Source organism: Cetorhinus maximus, chromosome 15, assembly GCF_964194155.1.
Source record: "Cetorhinus maximus chromosome 15, sCetMax3.hap1.1, whole genome shotgun sequence".
In the NCBI taxonomy this organism is placed as follows: Eukaryota; Metazoa; Chordata; class Chondrichthyes; order Lamniformes; family Cetorhinidae; genus Cetorhinus; species Cetorhinus maximus.
The window spans coordinates 73,890,397-73,910,557 of NC_135893.1; the positions used below are offsets into that span (position 1 = coordinate 73,890,397).

The 20,161-nt window shown below is 43.4% G+C and overlaps 1 protein-coding gene across 1 annotated transcript in view; it reads left to right on the forward strand.

Moving 5' to 3' along the window:
* Nucleotides 1-20,161, forward strand: part of LOC144690297 (uncharacterized) — a 152,518-nt gene that overhangs the window by 76,839 nt on the left and 55,518 nt on the right. The window contains exons 29-34 of the mRNA XM_078557651.1: nt 1,849-1,967; nt 2,892-3,059; nt 6,306-6,514; nt 8,179-8,282; nt 15,607-15,725; nt 17,423-17,581. Of these exons, the coding sequence (XP_078413777.1) occupies nt 1,849-1,967; nt 2,892-3,059; nt 6,306-6,514; nt 8,179-8,282; nt 15,607-15,725; nt 17,423-17,581 (878 nt within the window). The remainder of the gene's footprint in view (nt 1-1,848; nt 1,968-2,891; nt 3,060-6,305; nt 6,515-8,178; nt 8,283-15,606; nt 15,726-17,422; nt 17,582-20,161) is intronic.

A 20,161-nucleotide genomic window follows, 5' to 3' on the forward strand; every position in this document is an offset into this window, starting at 1 on the left:
AGGTCTTTGCTGTTTCCCCTGGGGTTTCCAGAGGTCTGCCAGCAAAATTACAGCAAGAGACCAGAAGAACCCTCCTGAATTTTCAAGTACTTGGCTTTCTCTTTATCACTCGTCATCTTGAAGGGGATTTCTCACTCATCTTTAGCCTTCAATATCCAACCTTTCCCTGCTGCAACTTTGTTTTCAATTTCATTTTATCAGTCCAAATATGGTAAGTACTCTCCAGAATTTTCCTCATCTACTAAGCTCTGAATATACCATTCTGTAGTTTCTTCCTTCTTGCATTCCCATTCTAATGAAATTAATACTCATCCTGCTGACATTCACTCATCCTTTACTAGGATTCAGTGGATTTTCTACATTTTTCAGGCATGCAAATCCAAGCTAGGCATCATCTAATCACTACTCCTTAATTTATCTTGCCTCTCCTCTCTACATCCTTGGTTGTTATGTTCATTGTGCACCTTGGTCAATTTTCTTGGGTTTCTCAGTGATAAAAAATGTTTAGATATATTATGACAGTATTGTTAAGAATGTCTCCTTCTCAGTTTCCTATCAGTATATCTTAACGTTAGCTTCAGAAAGCAATGTAGTTTGTCATGTCAGTCATAAATGCATTGGATATAATCCATGGGGATTTGAATGAAACTGCCTCATAACATCTGTTTACTATATTTGAGAAATGATAACATATGAAGAGCCTTGTTGCAATTGCCTCTAGCATTGCTTCAAACCTTCAGATTTAAAAATTCCTCCATATATCCCTTGAATAAAATCATATTTCTACAATAACTTTGCCCATGAAGTTAATTTAATGGATGATAAAATATCTGGCCATATTTCTCATAGGCCTGAATCTTCTGGTTGGCGTCTGGGGGTGGGCCCCACTCGTCGACGCGTAAAATGACGCGCGGTGATGCGAGCGTGCATCCCGACGTCACCGCACATCATTCAGATCTTCAGTTTGGCGGGTGTGCACTGGAGTCAGCTGTGTGCCCGCCTATTAAGGCCATTTAAACATCAATTAAAATAATTTACAGAGCTGCCCGTCCAAACTTAACGTTGGCGGGCAGGCGAAGAGCCCAGGCAGCCTTCGCATTTATCATGAAACCTTATCCACGGGCAGGATGAGGTTTCATGAAGGTTTTTGAACTTTAATAAAAATGTTTAATAAAATTCATAGACATGTCCCAGCTCATGTGACACTGTCACATGAGGGGACATGTCTTAAAAAATTTTTCTTTTCTTTATTTAACTTTTTCAAAATCAAACTAATCTCCCTGAGGCAGCTCTGTGCGTCAGGGAGATTTCTGCGCTTTTTCATGCGCATGCGCGTAAGAGCGCAGGCCCCGACCCAGCCTCTCTTCCACCCTCCCCCCCCACCCTCCCCTCCGCCCGCACAAGAAGTGCTCAGCACTTCCGGGTGCGCGTCACACTGGGTGGGCCTTAATTGGCTGCACGCCCACCCGCTCCCGCTCAGCACCCCCCAACGGGGGGATAATTCTCCACATAATGATAACCCAGTGATCTATTCAGTCACACCTGTGCACATGCAACAGCTGAAAACAGAAACTCAATTTGATTGAAGGTAGCAGCCTTCTTGAGGGCAAATAGTGATGGCCAAGTATAAGTGCTGGCCAGTGACGCCCACATCCCATGGCCGAATAAAAAAAAATCTTAAATTGCAAGTTCAAACACAACTTACTTGCTTCCAATGTGAGAGACCATTGATTGAAGCACTGTGAGCTTAAAAAAAGTTGAACGTTATTTTGTATATACATAAAGTTCGTGACAATCTACTGGGAAATATCCACCACACAGGTAACCTTCTTCATCCTTTAACCTCAGGTGCTGGTTGTATCAGCAACACGAATGGATCCAGGGACTGGCTGCTGATGAACTGGGGAATGTTCAGTCAACTTGTTCAGATAAAGGATTTAACCAGGCTAAATTTGAATTTCAGCGGAGTAAGTTATTGAATCTGTTTTTTTTTTAAGAAACTGAGAAGCTAAAATAAGAAATTTAAATCTTTTTAATGGCCACCATGGCCCATCACTTTGGAATTGATTACCAAGAAGTGTGGGAAAGATCATGGTAAATCTCCCTCTAACTTTTCCTTCCTCCCTCTGATGAAGTGCCTAGTTTCTACTGGGGTGGGATGGGGTGGCGGTGGACTGTGGATGTGGATCTATAGCCCACCATTCTCTGATATAGCACACTGATACTCCACTGCACTGTGTTAATGTGCTATCCCGGTATAAGCTGTATACTTATTGAGTCACATCTTAACATTAGGCAAGTGTTGGGCAACTATATTAAAAGGATCACTATGAATAAGGTGTGAGGTGGATGATAAAACTAGAATAAGATAAAATACACTGTAGGCCTCTACACTATTAAATGTCTACATTCGCCACTTTCCTTGTGTACCACAATGCACATTTCAGTCCATTGTTGTGACCTGTGCCATTTTTGGCATTGACACTGATTGCCATGTGATATTGCAACATTAAACCATCATTATAAAATGCAGAAGGTCCAGAATTTGGAAAAGGAAAGGCGAAGACTTATTTCATGAAATTAAATAGAATAATAGAAGTTTCTTAATCTTTTTCTTGCCATTCATGAGATATTTTGCTGTTTATACATTCCCCCACTGATAACAGATAACAGCGAAAGCTATGTATTACTTTTCATGTTCAGCAAAATGCTTCCCTTGTATAGTCATACTTGTGAAGCTGATGGAACAGTACAAATGGGTGATTGACTGACCTTCGATATGCTGACAACATGTGGATACTGTATATCAGATGCATGTAGTACTGCTTGGAGGCATTACTCCAGTGCTTATTTCAACAACGCTCCACTTTAACAACTTCAAATTTGTTTAGTTTGACGTGCTGGACTTACTCACTCCGAGGCAACTATCTGAGCTGACTGTGAACTCAAATGCTTTGACCAATACTGGAAACATCAACAAGATCCTTGATGCACTTTCAAGCAGAAGCTTCAGTGAACTGAAGACCTACATGAACCATTTTGTCAATGACACACAAACAGTAAGTTAGCCATTGTATTTTAATTAATCATTCTCAAGATGTGGGTGTCATTGTCAAGGCTGACATTTATTGCCCATCTCTCATTGACCTGATACCATTGAGTGGCATGCTGGAGAGAGCAGTTAAGAGTAAAACACATTGGCATGGAACTGGAGTTGTATATAAACTAGACAGTCTTCCTCAAAGGATATTAGTGAACAAGTTAGTTTTTTTATGACACTCCAATAGCTTATTTTCACTTCTTATTGATGCCATTAAAATATGAATTTAATATTATGTGTATCAAATTTCTATTGTAGCTTTGAAGATGCAGATTTTCTATCTCACTCCAAATGCAGGTAGCATTTAATAATCAAAAGAAGAATTTGCGCTTTTCTCTTTAAGTAGCTTTCCATCAGTATAGTATGCATGCCATTGTTATTTAAGGGAAACTGAATACCTAGAAGATTGCCTTAATTGGACTCGAGACAAAGCACATGCAAATTAAAAAATGTAGCCACAGGGATTGTTCAGATTTATAAGTGCATTTGTGCATTCTTCAAATTTTCTTTCACTACCAATTTCCTCTATAGAGTGGAAAAGAAACTACCTGAATGGTAAAAAAACAAAGTTATATTGAGGGAGGGAGAAGTACTGAGTGGGGCATCCCAGGGCTCGATATTGGGACCACTAGCATTTGCAAGTGGGAAAATAATAAAACTACAGATGAAGTTTAATGTAAATGTGAAGTACTGCACTCAGGAAGGAAAATGGGAAACACAAATAAATAAACTAGCTAAGTAACAAGCTGAAAGATGGCTAGGTAACTTAGTAGATTCAGCCACCTTCATGTCCAACCAATGCACAGCAACCATCAACAAAACAAAAACTTTTGAGCTGTATAATCAAATTTGTAGAATATGTGTCAGAGGAAGTTATGACCTAACTGGATAATGCTCTGGGCAGACTGTGTCTTTAATATCACATCTAGTTTTGGCAACCAACCCCAATTTGCCCACTTACAGTTTTACCAGATGCGGATTGGGGGAACTGGGTGGCAGACAACTGCTCCACTCCCAGTAGGTTGGTATAGCGCTAGAATATGTTAAGGAGGCTGTGTGCATCTACTTTAACCACATTTCCAACTGTAAAAGGAGGAGTTAAGGAGCCAGCTCCTTGAGGTTAAGTGCATTTACAGTACCATAGAACCGTAGAAAGGTTACAGTGCAGAAAGAGGCCATTCAGCCCATCGTGTCTGTACCAGCTAAAAATGAGAAAAAAAGAAACCAACCACTCATTTTAATCCCAATTCCAGCACCTGGTCTGTAACCTTGCAGGTTACAGCACTTCAGATGCAGATCCGGGTACCTTTTAAATGAGTTGAACGTTTCAGCCTCAACCATTAACTTAGGCAGTGAATTCCAGATGTCCACCACCCTGTGGGTGAAAAAATTTTTCCTCATGTCCCCTCTAATCCTTCTACCAATCATCTTAAATCTGCGCCCCCTGGTAATTTACCCCTCAGCTAGGGGAAACAAGTCTTTCCTGTCCACCCTATCTAGGCCCCTCATAATTTTGTACACCTCAGTTAGTTCACCCTTGGCCTCCTCTGTTCTAAGGAAACCAACCCTAGCCTATGCAATCTCTCCTCATAGCTGAAAATTTCAAGCCCTGGCAATATTCTTGTAAATCTCCACTGCACTTTCTCCAGAGTAATTATGTCCTTCCTGTAATGTGGTGACCAGAACTGTACACAAAATTCCAGCTGTGGCCTAACCAGCGTTTCATACAGTTACATCATTACATCCCTGCTTTTGTATCCAATACCTTGCCCAATAAAGGAAAGCGTTCCACATGCTTTCTTGACTACCTTGTCCAACTGTCCTGCCACCTTCAAGGATCTGTGGACATGCACTGTAAGGTCTCTCACTTCCTCTACCCCTCTCAATAACTTCCTGTTTATTGAGTATTCCCTTGCTTTGTTTGCCTTCCCCAAATGCATTACCTCGCACTTTTCTGGTTTGAATTCCATTTGCTACTTCTCAGCCCACTCAACCAAACCATTGATATCATTCTGGAGTCGGCAGCTATCCTCTTCAGCATCAACTACATGGCCAATTTTTGTCATCTGCAAATTTCCCAATCATGCTTCCCATGTTTAAGTCTAAATCATTAATATGTACAACAAACAGCAAAGGCCCCAACACTGACCCCTGTGGAACACCACTGGAAACCATTTTTGCAAAAATATCCATTGACCATTACCCTTTGTTTCCTGTCACTGAGCCAATTTCAGATCCAACCTGCCACCTTCCCCTGTATCCCATGAGATCTCACTTTCCTGACTAGTCTGCCATATAGGACCTTGTCAAATGCCTTACTGAGATCCACGTAGAGAACATCCACCGCATTACCCTTATCAATCCTTGTTACTTGTTGAAAAAATTCAATTAAGTTAGAAAGACACTATCTTCCCTAACAAAACCATGCTGACTATCCCTGATTAATCCGTGCCATTTTAAGTGACAGTTTACTACTTGTGGGTGAGGAGGAGCAGGACTGTTCACCCGCCACTTTGTGCCCCACCCTCAGTTCCTCAAGCTGGCTACTTAACAGACCCCATGATTGGACTCACAATGTCCAATGTCTACTCACCCCTTTCCACCCCCACCACCCCATCCAACATTCCCTCCTGGAAAAGATATGTCTGAGAAGGGATGTACAGATATATAAGGTGGTTAAGGGAACAGGAAATTGTTTGGGCTTCATATTATGACCATTGGATTGATGGATGGCTTTCTCCATGTGATGGAAGAGGTCACGTGAAAATACACCCTGCCCACTAATGCACAGTGGTGTAATTAATTACAATGGGAAAAATTTTAAAAATCACTGACAGTCTTTCAGAAGAAAGATAAATTGTTGGTCAGCAAGGTGACTGTCCTCTCATTTAGAAGGCTTGATGGAAGATGGTGACACCACAATGAATTCTCATCTTTTTCAGTTGTCGTTAAGGCACTATGCCAGATATTGTGAGAGAAAAATAAAATATATTGTTCTTGACATGTAAAATTCATCTAAAGCCAACTGCAAAAATGTTGTCGTTTTTAAATGTGGAATTGTATATTATAATTTATTATATGTGTAGTAATCTCTGCATGGATTCAAGTGTGTAGTAAACCTTTTCTTAGATTTTGGTGTTAAGATACTAAGTAGTTCCCAGAGGATCTTTAAGATGATTTTTCATGTGATTTAATTTTATTTCAGATGGGCACTTCAGTTATCCAAAACACAGCAGTAAGAGATGTGTTGCTGAGCAAGATCTTGCAACGTCTAAGGCCCCAGTTTCCAACATTTAATACGGCAGACTATGCTGACTGGTTCCAGACCAACTTACTGCTTCTGCTGCCCAGTATTAAAACTAATGACCTTGCTGCTATACCTACTAACATAACTTGTGAATCAAACCAAGCCATGTGAGTGCACAGTCTATACTTTTCTTAAATTCTTTCATGGGGTGTGAGTATTACTGGCAGGCCAGCATTTGTTGCCCATAATTGCCCTTTCGAACCACTGCAGTCCACCTGTTGTAGGTAAACCACAGTGCTGTTAGGAAGTTCCAGGATTTTGACCCAGCGACAGTGAAGGAACAGTGATATAGCTACAAGTCAGGATGGTGTGTGGTTTGGAGGGGAACTTGCAGGTGGTAGTTTTCCAATGCATCTGCTACGCTTGTCCTTCTAGATGGTAGAGGTTACAGGTTTGGAAGGTGCTGTCGAAGGAGGCTTGGTGAGTTGTTGCACGGCATCTTGTATATGGTACATATTGATGCCACTAGGCATTGGTGGTGGAGGAAGTGAATGCTTAAGGTAGTGGATGCAATCCGGATCAAACAGGCAGCTTTGTGTTGAATGGGGTCCAGCTTTTTAAAGAGTTTTTTGTTTTTGAAAGAACACTCATCCAGGCAAGTGGACAGTATTTCATAACATTCCTGACTTGTGCCATGTAGATGGTGGGGAGTCAGGAGATGAGGATACAAAGTTTATAGCAAGGATAGATCCCAAAGGGCTTTAACTTTGCAAAAAAAAGTTTGTGGAGAATGGAGGAACCAATCTGTTTTTAATGTTTATTTGTTTGGATATCTAGTCACGGTTATAGTATTTAATAGTTGCTACCAGTTCCAACATACATGTGTATTTGCCAAAATAAGTCCAAAAATGATTAAGGGCAGGATTTTACGACCCGCGGGCAGGCGCACGCCTAACCCGATAGGGTGTAAAATAGCGCGCAATGATGTCGGGCAAGCGTCCAACGTCATCGCGCACACACAATATTTTGGTCGGCAGGTGCACACCATTAAGACCATTAATATGAAGGCTATTAATCAGTTAATTAAAAGCTCTTTTACGCTGCCCATCCAACCTTACGGTTGGCAGGCAGGTGAATCAGCCTGGCAGCCTTTGGATTTTTTAGGAAACCTCATCCACGGGTGAAATGAGATTTCCAACATTACTTTAAAAAAAAACGTTTTGACATTTTTATTATGTCTATGTTAATGTGAATGAGTCCTATGTGGGGACATTTTTTTCCAATTTCAAAAGCTTCATTTTTGATTTTAAAATTCTTCAGCTCCCCGAGGCAGTTCCTTGCCTTTAGGGAGCTTTCAGCATGCACTCCCCCATGCATGCGCAGACTTTTGCGCTCGCACTCCTCCCGCCCCCTCCCCAGCAGCGCTGAGCTTCTCAGCACGCCTTTCACGCTGGCCGGCCATTAATTAACCAGCCAGGATGAAACTGTGGTCGGGGGCCAATTGACGGGGGCGGGCTGTTTCCCGGTGCTCTTGGGCCCGCCTGCCGTGCCTGCCAAAAATCCTGCCCCAGGCCTTTATTTCTGTCGTGCAATGTATACAATCTACATTTCAACACTGAGGGAAGATTTCTCATGCTCACTATTCATAACAAAGCTACAAACAAATTCCTAAGGCACAATATTTGAATTTCACTACAAATAGTGAAGAGAAAATCTTCCTCTGACATTTCTAAGGGAGGCTGCAGTCTATTATTGTTGTGTTTTTCATGCAAAAATGCTATTAAAGTTCATGCAACATTGTGCAATCACTTTTTTTTTCTAATCCATGCAGAATTAAAGGACTGGACAAAGTATACCCGAGCTTAACAATGTCGCAGATAAATGATGCATACAAACTGGCATTGAATTACCTCTGGAACCAACTCAATTCATCAGGTATTGTGCAGACATCAAATATAGTAACCAATAAATTGCAGCCAGGCAATGTCCAGTTATCGCCTCATAGAATATCAGCAAGACACATCACTTCATAGAGCTATAGACTCGATGCAGCTCAGAAGGAGGCCATTTGGCTTGTGTGTCAGTGCCGGTCCTTGCAAGAGCAAACCAGCTAGTACCACTCCCCCATCCCTTCCTTGCAGCCTGTAAATTTTTCCATTCAATTCCCAACTAAATATTTTTTGAAAGCCACAATTGAATCTGTCCTCACCATTTTTTCGACTACTAATTGGGCAAAAAGTTTTTTCCTCATGTCACCTTTGGTTCCTTTGGTAATCACCTGAAATTGTTGTCATCCAGCTCTCAACCTTTCTGCCATTGGGAACAGTTTCTCTCTGTTTACTTTGTCAAGACCCCTCATGATTTTAAACACATCTGTCAAATCTCCTGTCAGCCTTCTCTGCTCTAAGGAGAACAACCCCAGCTTCTTCAATCTAACTGAACATAACTGAGGTTTCTCATCCCTGGAACCATTCTAGTAAATATTCCCTGCACCTTCTCCAAGGCCTTCACATCCTAAAGTGTAGTGCCTAAAATTGAACACAATACTCCAGTTGTGGCTGAACTAATGATGATGAAAAATAATTCATCATTTCTTAGCTTTTGTACATTATACCTCTTTTTAGAAAGCCCAGGATCCATAAATAAGGAGAAGAATTGCACTATATTGTCTGCTTGCTGTTAGTTAAATCATGCCTTGTTACAGTAGGGCTACACACTGCCAAATCACTCCATCTTCTACTTATGATTTGGAAAGGATTTTTCACTATTAACCATGTTCTCAACCTCCTCTGCCCCTTCAACAAGCTGTACACATATACTCCCAGATCCTTCTGTTTCTGTACCACCATTAGAATTGTACCCTTTAGTTTATAGTGCCTGTCTTCTTTATTCCTACCAAAATGTAACACCGCATTTCTGTGTGTTAAATTCCAACTACCATGATCTGCACACCCCACCAGTCTGTCTCGGTGTGTCTCATCTCCTCACTGTTCACTACATTTCCAAATTTTGTCATCTGCATAGTTTGAAATTGTGTCCTGTTCACCCAAGTCTGGGCTATTAATATAAATCATGAAACGCAGTGGTCTTAGTACCAACTACGAGGAACTCTGCCATGTACCTTCTTCTGGTCTGAAAAACAAACACTGATTGCTACTCTCAATTTCCCATCCTTTAGCCGATTCATATCCATGCAGCACTGCCCCTTTTAGTCTATGAGCTTCAACTTTGCTGGCATGCCAGTTACGTGCCACTTCATCAAACACCTTCCAGAAGTCCATATACATCACATCAACTGAACTGCCCTCAATGATGACAAAAACTTCTGAAAACACTGGAAGCAATAATGCAGTAGCGGTCGATTCGCTGAAGCACATTAGGCACTTGTATACAATGGCATTGTGGTCTGTTATGCCCGACACACTGAACAATCGCCAACACAACTGATCAGCACATAGCACAATGGGAGCTTAAGTGCAAACTATGTACCAGACTCATTAATATTCCAATTATTCTAGAAATCGGGAACCTCCCAATATTGTAACTGGAGCATCTCAGCAACTCCTGATCACAGCATCTATTTTAAATAGCATTTTTTGGCTATAAGGCCAAACTGGGTTCTCAATGGTCCTCCCTTCTTCCCTCTGCATTGATTGAATGGCTCTAATGGATCGAGCAAAAGAGCTGTCGTGGCATAGAATGGTTACAAAAATAGTGATGGGCAGTCAGCTTCTCTTCACTGGCTTCTGATGCCCAATGCTAAGCCTCCTGACCCATGATGCACTCCAACGTCAAGTAATTTCTCATCATTGTGTGGTCAGCTGATTTCAGTGCAAGTGTACACTGCGCCTGATGGAAAACAGTCTGGCACCATTGTGTAATATCCCAGAAGTATAAGACTAACCTGCACAGCTCCTTTGAACATGATTCATGATCTGGGGCGGAATTTTACAGCCCCTCCCGCCAGCGGGATTTTCCCGCCGAAGTCAATAGACTTTTGAACGGTTCGGCACATTTTACGGTCCCGCCTTTGCCGCAACGGGGCCATAAAATACTGCCCCTGGTGTTTTTAATTTTCCACTTTGCCAGAGTTAACTTCAAGGAAAAGTATGCCTCACTGGTCTTGGTAGTGGTTACACCAATTGAACACTTCCAATGGAAAATGAATAAAGGGTAAATTTATATTCATTTCTGGCTTTGCCAAAGGTGGTATTTTAAACTTGGGACATGTGAAAGAATTCACCTTTTTTGAAAAACAAAAGTACATAGTTTTTAATTCATTCATGGGGTGTGGGCGCCACTGGCTAGGCCAGCATTTATTGCCCTCCAGAAGGTGGTGGTGAGCTGCCTTCTTGAACCGCTGCAGTCCATGTGGTGTAGGTACACTCAAAGTGCAGTTAGGGAGGGAGTTCCAGGATTTTGACCCAGCGACAGTGAAGGAATAAAGATATTTCCAAGTCAGGATGATGAGTGGCTTGGAGGGGAACTTGCAGGTGGCGATGTTCCCCTGTGTCTGCTGTCCTTGTCCTTCTAGATGGTAGCGGTTGTGGGCTTGGAAGGTGCTGTTTAAGGAGCTTTGGTGAGTTCCTGCAATGCGTCTTGTAGATAGTACACACTGCTGCCACTGTGTGTCAGTGGTGGAGGGTATGAATGTTTGTGGATGGGGTGCCAGCCAAGTGGGCTGCTTTGTCCTGTGGATGGCGTCAAGCTTCGTGAGTATTGTTGGAGCTGCACTCATCCAGGCAAGCGGAGAGTATTGCATCGCACTCCTGACTTGCGCCTTGTAGATGGTAGACAGGCTTTGGGGAGTCAGTAGGTGAGTTACTCGCTGCAGAATTCCCAGCCTCTAACCTGCTCGTGAAGCCACAGTATTTATATGGCTAGTCCAGTTCAGATTCTGGTCAATGGTAACCACCAGGATGTTGATAGTGGGGAATTCAGAGATGGTGATGCCATTGAAAGTCATGGGGAGATGGTTAGATCCTCTTTTGTTAGAGATGGTCATTGCCTGACACTTGTTTGGTGTAAATGTTACTTGCCACTTGTCAGCCCAAGCCTTGATATTGTCCGGGTCTTGCCACATTTGGAAGTTGGCGACTTCAGTATCTGAGGACTCACGATGGTGCTGAACATCGTACAATCATCAACGAACGTTCCCACTTCTGACCTTATGATGGAAGGGAGGTCATCGATGAAGCACCTGAAGATGGTTGAGCCTAGGACACTACCCTGAGGAACTCCTGCTGTGATGTCTTGCAACTGAGATGATTGATCTCCAACAACCTCAACTGTCTTCCTTAGTGCTAGGCATGACTCCAACCCGTGGAGAGATTTCCCTGATTGCCATTGACTCCAGTTTTGCTAGGGCTCGTTGATGTCACTCTCGGTCAAATGCTGCCTTGATGTTAAGTGCCATCACCTCACCCCTGGAGTTCAGCTCTTTTGTCCATGTTTGAACCAGGCTGTAATGAGGTCAGGAGCTGAGTAGCCCTGGCGGAATCCAAACTGAGCATCAGTGAGCAGGTTATTGCTAAGCAAGCGCCACTTAAAAGCATTGTTGATGACCCTTCCATCACTTTACTGGTGATGGAGAGTAGACTGATGGGGCGGTAATTGGCTGGGTTGGATTTGTCCTGCTTTTTGTGTAAAGGACATACCTGGGCAATTTTCTCATAGCCGGGTAGATGCCAGTGTTGTTACTGTACTGGAACAGCTTGGCTAGGGGCGCAGCAAATTCTGGAGCACAACTCTTCAATACCAGTGCCAGAATATTGTCAAGGCCCATAGCCTTTGCAGTATTCAGTGCCTTCAGCCGTTTCTTAATATTACATGGAGTGAATCAAATTGGTTGAAGATTGGCATCTATGATGCTGGGGACCTCAGGAGGGGGCCAAGATGGATCATCCACTTGGCACCTCTTGCTGATGATTGTTGCAAATTTTTCAGCCTTATCTTTTGCACTGATGTACTGGACTCCCCCATCATTGAGGATGGGGATATTTGTGGAGCCGCCTCCTCCATTGAGTTGTTTAATTGTCCACCTCCATTCACGAATGGATGTGGTAGGACTGCTGAGCTTAGATCTGATCTGTTGGTTGTGGGATCGCTTAGCTCTGTCTATCACTTGCTACTTATGCTGTTTGGCTCACAAATAAACCTGTGTTGTAGCTCCACCAGGTTGACATCTCATTTTTACATATGCCCGCTGCTGCTTCAGACATGCCCTCCTTCATTGAACCAGCGTTGATCTCCTGGCTTGGTGGTAATGGTAGAGTGGAGGAATATGCCAGGCCATGAGGTTACAGATTGTGGTTGAATACAATTCAGTTGTTGCTGATGGCCCACAGCGCCTCATGGTTGCTCAGGCTTGAGTTGCTAGATCTGTTTGAAGTCTATCCTATTGAGCATGGTGATAACCTCCATCCTGTTGTATGGCACTATCGTCAATGTGAAAACGGGACTTCGCCTCCACAAGCACTGCGTGATGGTCACTCTTACCGATATTATCATGGATAGATGCATCTGCAGCAGGCAGGTTGATGAGGATGAGGTCAAGTATGTTTTTCCGTCTTGTTGTCTTCGCCACCTGCCACAGGCCCAGTCTAGCAGCTATATCCAAAGGAATGACTGTACATCTTACTGCCATTTTATGGCCATTTATGCAGTTTTTTCAGGGATTCCACTGAGGTTATAGTGGCTAATCGGAAGCAAGCCCACTTAAATTGCTGTGTATCTAGATACACCTGGCCCTTTAATTGTAGCCTACCAGCTGAGAAACAATATCAGGCACAGCTTTCAATTCCTACCAGAAAAGAAATTGACTCACCATTATTAGATTTGTATCCGAGCACCACTTTTATTGCATATAACTAACCACTCGACTTCTATTAAAGTATTATTTTCTAACTTGTTGGGTGGAATAATACAGGGTGTGCAGATGACATGCTCTGTCCCCCCCCACCCAACCCCAACCAAACAACTTTGGCATGGAGCTACAATGCTCCAAGTCAACTCGCCCTGCAGCCATAAAGCATTGTGGGACTGATTAACGAGGGCCAAGTGGGACTTCCATCCCTCATTGGGGCTGAAATCCTGCCCTTTTGAGCTGCCAGCTAATCAGAGGAAGGTGTCAGTGGCAGCTGCCGGGACTACAAGAAAAGACAAAGATCAATGCCCGTGGATCCCCGGAGCAGATAAGTCAAGGGTTTTGGGCCTGGAGGGTTTGGGTAGATTAGGGAGGGAATAGGTAGGAAGGAAGGGGGGTTCGACCTAAGGAAGGGGGGGGTTCGCGATCAGTGAAGGGCAACCCCCGAAGAGTAACCGCCCACTCTTTCCCGCCCTTTAAACATTTAAGTCTAAAGAATGGGCTTCCTGCTCCCGTCCTGCTGCCCTCGCCAAACGTTTTATGGCATGGGCAGCATATTATCGGGGTTAATTGGCTTGAAAAGCCTAATTGACCCTTAATTATTCATTTAAATATGGCAGGCAGGTTGCCAATTTCAGTGCCCACCTGACCCCTGCGTTATGGGAGAAAGCCTGGGGTGGGCGGGGAGGTGATGGGTTGGGCGACCACCCTATTTTAGGTACATCCCCCATGGGAAACATGCCCACCAATGGCACATAAAATTCAGCAGGTTATTTCAGGAAAAATGTACAGTTGCACAATTGCTTTAAAAAAGTAAAGCAGTTTCTGTATTTTGGAGCATTAATTGTTTAACTCTCATTTTAATTTAATAAATTTAGCTACCATCAAGTTTTACAAGCCATCAAACACCTTCCATGTGCTGAAAAATGTAGACAATATGGGCTAAAAATTTAAACCCCCAGAACTGAATAATGTGGAGTGCATATGAGAATTCCTAAGAGTCATTCTATGACATTTTTAATTAAAAATATAATTTTATTTAATAAGTTATGCTGAGTTTTCTGATAAGATAATGGATTTCTAAGCAGACTTTGCTTCGAAGAGATGATGCTTACTAATTTGATGCTGACATTGATTTTGCATGGATCGCAAGATTTTTAAGTGTAGTTACATAGAGTTGTATTTCAATATTCAAGCAGTTCAAATGGCCTCTCGTGGTCCAAAGAAAATATAACTTGAATAACACCCTTAACATTGCTTAACATTTTGACCCCCGAGACCAGACACACAGTAATCAGAGAAATTAATTTTAAAAGAAAGCATTCAGAACTGTAACAACTCAATTATTTTCTGTAAATGTTAATTATGGAATAATATAGTCTTCTCAGCCTCTAGTTTTACTTCATTTCTTACTTCACCTGAATGTGCAAATTACATAGTATAATGAATCATGATACAAAAATGCACATTTAATGGTCTGGCATGATTTTATCCAATGCTGCTGAAAGCTAAAGTACAAAATTATCCATTAACATTGTGTTTACTGCTAATTGCAGTTATTTTTTTAGTGCTCAGTAGATCATCATTGCTTCAGGATGCATGACAAAAGATTGAATACAAAGTGTAAATCTCTAATAGTCACAACAAGTTGAAGTTTTTGCAGATTTCTCTCAATGACATTGGGAGTGCTTTCACGAAAGTAACGCTGACTATATTTTAACTTTTCTAACCAGTGATCTCAATTGTATGGCATTCTTTCTTCTTAATAGAAATTTTGCAATGCACAGACCTCAAACAACATGGCTTTTCCCCTGATTCCAAGCTGTTTAGTACCCTGCTGAAGGAGAGTGGAAAGAATTTGCTTAGATGCCATTAATGGCATAAACAACTCCATTTTCCTCCTCGAATGTAGGAAGAAAGCACCTTAGGCTGGATTTTACAGCCTCCAGACAGTGAGATGGCTGGTGGCAGGGGGCCATCAAATTTGTAAAGTGCCATGGGCACCCTGCCAACTGCTTAACCTTCTTGCCCCTACCACAATTTTACCAGTGGTGAGGGAACCTTTAGGCGGCCTGCCCACCCATAGGCCATTTGAGGCTCTTAAGTGGCCAGTGGTCACTTAAGAGTCTTATCCTGCTGCTGTGGAATTTAAACAGTAGCGGGAGAGGCCGACACCAAGCATTGAGCCTGGCAGCTTTCACTGCATGGGCTGGTAGAGGCAAGGGGGTGCACCTCCAGAATGGAAGTCCTGTCTCAAGCAACCTAACAAATGGCTGCAAGGCAAGCCTACCAACTGGAGGTGGGCTTGTCTTGAATATTTCCTCACTACAGTTTAAAGTGTAAAGAGCTATCTTTGTGGTGTCGTAATAATGCTGGTCCACCTTCCACTTGTAGGTTCTGCATGCACTGTGAACACCACTGGCAGCCGAGATTGGATACTCAAGAACTTTGGCAGATTCCGGTCACAAGCTGAATACAGCAAGCTAGTATCTCTGAACAGTAACTTCATGGGAGTAAGTTATTCTGATCTAGAGGAATGCAAACAATTTTAGTTGGCTTTTGCTATGCAAAACTCTAGCAAAAGGAATTAGTCAAAAATATTACTGACAATTTAAATTTAAGTGAAAAAGGCTATTCAGACAAATTTATAAAGATATGAAACATCTAGTGGATATTTAAGAAGATGCCAGATTCTAAATAATAACATGTTTACAAGAGTAAGCCTCTAACAGCAGAAGTCCTCTCTAGAGAACGCTGTGCAAATTTATTTTACAGATGCTTAAAAATATCAGTCACATCAGGGTTCTGGCACCACATTGAGAAGTTTAGAAATGTAAAAACTGGCAACAGAATGCCCCTGCCAAATTTTGCTCAAGTAGATTGGCAGTCCATTTTACATCGCATACATTCAAGGCAATGAAAAGAAAAGCAGGGGCTGTGTAAAACAGCAACTTATGAGCCCATTTTACACTTCTGGAGAATAACTGTAACTCCCATGGCTCTTAATTCAAATTAACTCTTTGCTCAATGTTCCCCAATCACAATGGTAGATGCTTCCTGTACATAGGCTGAATAATGAACTTAACATCTATCCTCGAACTCGATCAATACTTGAAGCCTAACAATTCATCAAGTTACACTGACCTGTGGAAAAAATCCCCACTCCAGCTGACACTATGAGCTGAATTTTCACCACAAATGCAGGAAATGGGAACTGAGTTTGTTTTCAGGTCAGAAACCCTCCTCCGGGGGAAAACTGATTGAAGTTAAGACTTGCACACAAGTAAGCCCTTAATTGGCATGGAGCCAAGTACCTTTCCAATAAAAAGTGGAGGGCAGACTCTCGAAGTTAGAAGGCTGATGAGAGGCCTTCCAGCTTGAGAGGAGCACCCGGTTGCAGTATAAGCTAAGTAACAGGGAGGGCGCCTCAACATGAAGATACCCTCTCAGCTACTTTTTCAAAAATGTAATTTAAAAATGCAAAAATCAGCCAGCCCAACATTGTGGCAGAGAACCCCTTTTACAGGGTGGTCTTTGACTGTAGCCCCACCCTGGCAGGCATGAAGGGACTGTAGACCTGTCCAGGAGCACTGGTTCTTCAGCCTGCCACCTGGGGGCTTGCCTCCAGGCTGTTGATCTGCCTCTCCACCCACCCCCTTCCCCATCACATCAGGTAACTGGAAGCCACTGGAAAATACCAGTAGGCCTCATAAACTTACCTTTAACGAGACTCTTAATTAGCCTAATTGCCGGGCTTATGTGGGTGGGCGGCTTTCCTGGGCCCAAACTAACCTCCTCAAAAATGGCACCCCATACTGACACATGCCGGTCAGCGCCAGTATTTTCAGGCCCCCCTCCCTTGTCTCTTACATCAGGGTGCCCGAAAATTCAGCCCAACATGTTCTGCAGCACACTGATATTTCTTTATTTTTTTTTCATGTTCACTTAAAATTCATTTAAAACCTTGACACACCTATAGAAATCAATGAAATTATGCCGCTAAGTCATCAATCTTATTATTGTAGACTTCCTCTGTTTGCAAAGGTGTTAAAAGATTTTTTTTACAACATATTTCCCTGGGTAATAACGTTGCTTTGGAAAATACTAAAACTATTTAAGAATAGTGAATAACTTTTAAGTAAATAACTCTTGGTTTGAATGCCTAAAATACTGAATGAATAGAATATAATATTTCATATTTTTGTTCCAGATTGATGTTGTGGATTTACTGACTGTAAGACAGCTTGCCCAATTATCTGCTAGCACTAGAACACTGAAGGATTCAGATGATGCACGGAAGGTTATGAGCAACATAACACTTGATAATATTACTCAATTCATGGACATTTTCAGCTTTGAGGCAAAGCAGGTAGGAAACACCAACAGCTAATGGTACCGCGAGGAATAAATCATATGATAATGAATGGATGGTGATTTTAATATAGTGTCCGATCAAATGTAACCCTGAATCCTGTAGGTTTCTTTCACTCATGAGATGCGAGTATCGTTAGCAAGGCCAGCATTTATTGTCCATCACTAATTGCCCTTGAGAAGGTGGTGGTAAGCTGCCTTTTTAAACTACTGCAGTTCATGTGGTATAGGTACACCCGCAGTGCTATTAGGAAGGGAGCTCCAGCAACAGTGAAGGAACAGCGATGTAGTTCCAAGTCAGGATTGTGGAGGGGAACTTGCGGGTGGTGGTGTTCCCATGCATCTGTTGCCCTTGTCCTTCTACGTGGTAGAGGTTTTGGGTTTGGAATGTGCTGTCAAAGGAGGCTTGGCAAATTGTTACAGTGCACTTTGCACATGGTACATGGCTGCATTTGCCACCAATGCTGCAGCCAACGCCAGGCATGCGCAATCGATTCTGTTGCTCCCTTACATCATAGGGATGGAGTCAGCAGCGGCTAGGACCAAAAATGGCATCGCTAAAATAATCACAGCTGTTTCCTCCCCTTGATCTGATAGCCTTGATTTATCAAGCACACCCATTACTTCTACCTCTACATCTGCACTTTGTTTAACTAGACAACATTCCCATTCATCATTCTTTGTCCATGTCAGTTTAATTTGTGAAAGTCACATAAGTAAACAGTAATGCTTTGCTCAGGCACTGCAACTACACCAAACCCAAATGTATATTGGAAGATCACAATCAGTCCACATTTTTATAGTTCACACAGATTTACTATATTCAGTGTACACTGCAACATAAACACATTACTATATATGTTCGATTCGACAGACCACATGTACCAATGTGTTTTTAATCTAACTGGATATCTCAGGATACTTTGATTCAAGCTAAATGGAGAATTGTGAATCTGATTGTTTGATTATTTCTGAATCCAGATGTGCAGGTCTGTGGTGTTCTTTCCCTTTTCTTCCCCTGTTAAGATCCAGCTCCCAATTGCTGCCTCAAACTGTGCGCGTGTGTTGGAGTGTTGATCTTGCTGTCTGCTCACATTTCCACTTGCTGGTCGAATCTGAGATACAAAGTGCAGACTCCACATTCATACGTGCCATCTCGGTGGGAATAGGGCGGGGGCTGGGGTGGGCGCAGGGGTGGGTGATGGGTGAGGAGAGGAGGGGGATGGGTAGAGGAGGAGGGGGTGACTATGGGGGTCAGAAGGTGGGGGTGAGGAGGAGGAGAGGATGAGTTGAGGGGAGGTGGAAGAGGAGGAGGAGCAGGGGGTGAGGGGGAGGGGCTAAGGAGGTGGATGGGGCGAGAAGGTGGGGATGAGGAGGATGAAGATGGGTAGAGGAGTGCATGGGTAGAGGAGGGTTGAAGTGAGAAGAGCAGGGGATGAGGAGAGGAGGGGGATGAGGAGGAGGGAGATGGGTAGAGGAAGGGATGGGGTGAGGAGGAGGAGCGGCATGGGGATGAGAAGGGGCGGGTTTCAGTGAGCAAGAGGGGGTGGAGGAGGAGGAGGGTAATGATGAGGGGGGAGTTAAGAGGAAGGGTGATGGGTAGAGGAGGGGGATGGGTAGAGGGGGGAACAAGGGGTGAGGAGGAGGGATGGGGGTGAGGAGGAGAGGGTTGGGGATGAGGAGGGGGATGGAGGTGAGGAGGAGTGGGAAGGGGGTGATGAGGAAGGGGAGTGTGGGAGGAGGGGGATGGGGGTGAGGAGCAAGAGAGGGATGGGGGTTGAGGAGGGGGAGGGCGATGGGGGTGAGGACTGCTATACTCCCCATGAACGCCCCATAAATACGGATACACTCCCCATGGTTTGCCCGTAAATACGGGTACACTCTCCATGGACACCCTGTACATTCTGACACAGTCCTGGGACTTCCTGTAAATACTGACATTTTTTTTTATTCATTCATGGGACGTGGGCTTCGCTGGCTGGGCCAGCATTTATTGTTCATCCCTAGTTGCCCTTTAGAAGGTGGTGATGAGCTGCCTTCTTGAACCACTGCAGTCCATGTGATGTATGTACACCCACAGTGTTGTTAGGAAGGGTGTTCCAGGATTTTGACCCAGCGATAGTGAAGGAACGGTGATATATTTCCAAGCCAGGATGGTGAGTCACTTGGAAGGGAACTTCCAGGTGGTGGTGTTCCCATCAATCTGCTGCCCTTGTCCTTCTAGGTGGTCTTGGTGGTATTGGTCATAGGTTTGGAAGGTGCTGTCTAAGGAGCCTTGGTGAATTCCTGCAGTGCATCTTGTAGATGGTACACACTGCTGCTACTGTGCGTTGGTGGTGGAGGGAGTGAATGTTTGTGGATGTGGTGCCAATCAAACGGTTGCTTTGTCCTGGATGGTATCCAGCTTCTTGAGTGTTGTTGGAGCTGCACTCATCCAGGCAAGTGGGGAGTATTCCATCACACTCCTGACTTGTGCCTTGTAGATGGTGGACAGGCTTTCGGGAGTCAGGAGGTGAATTACTCGTCGCATGATTCCTAGCCTCTGGCCTGCTCTTGTAGCCACAGTATTTACATGGCT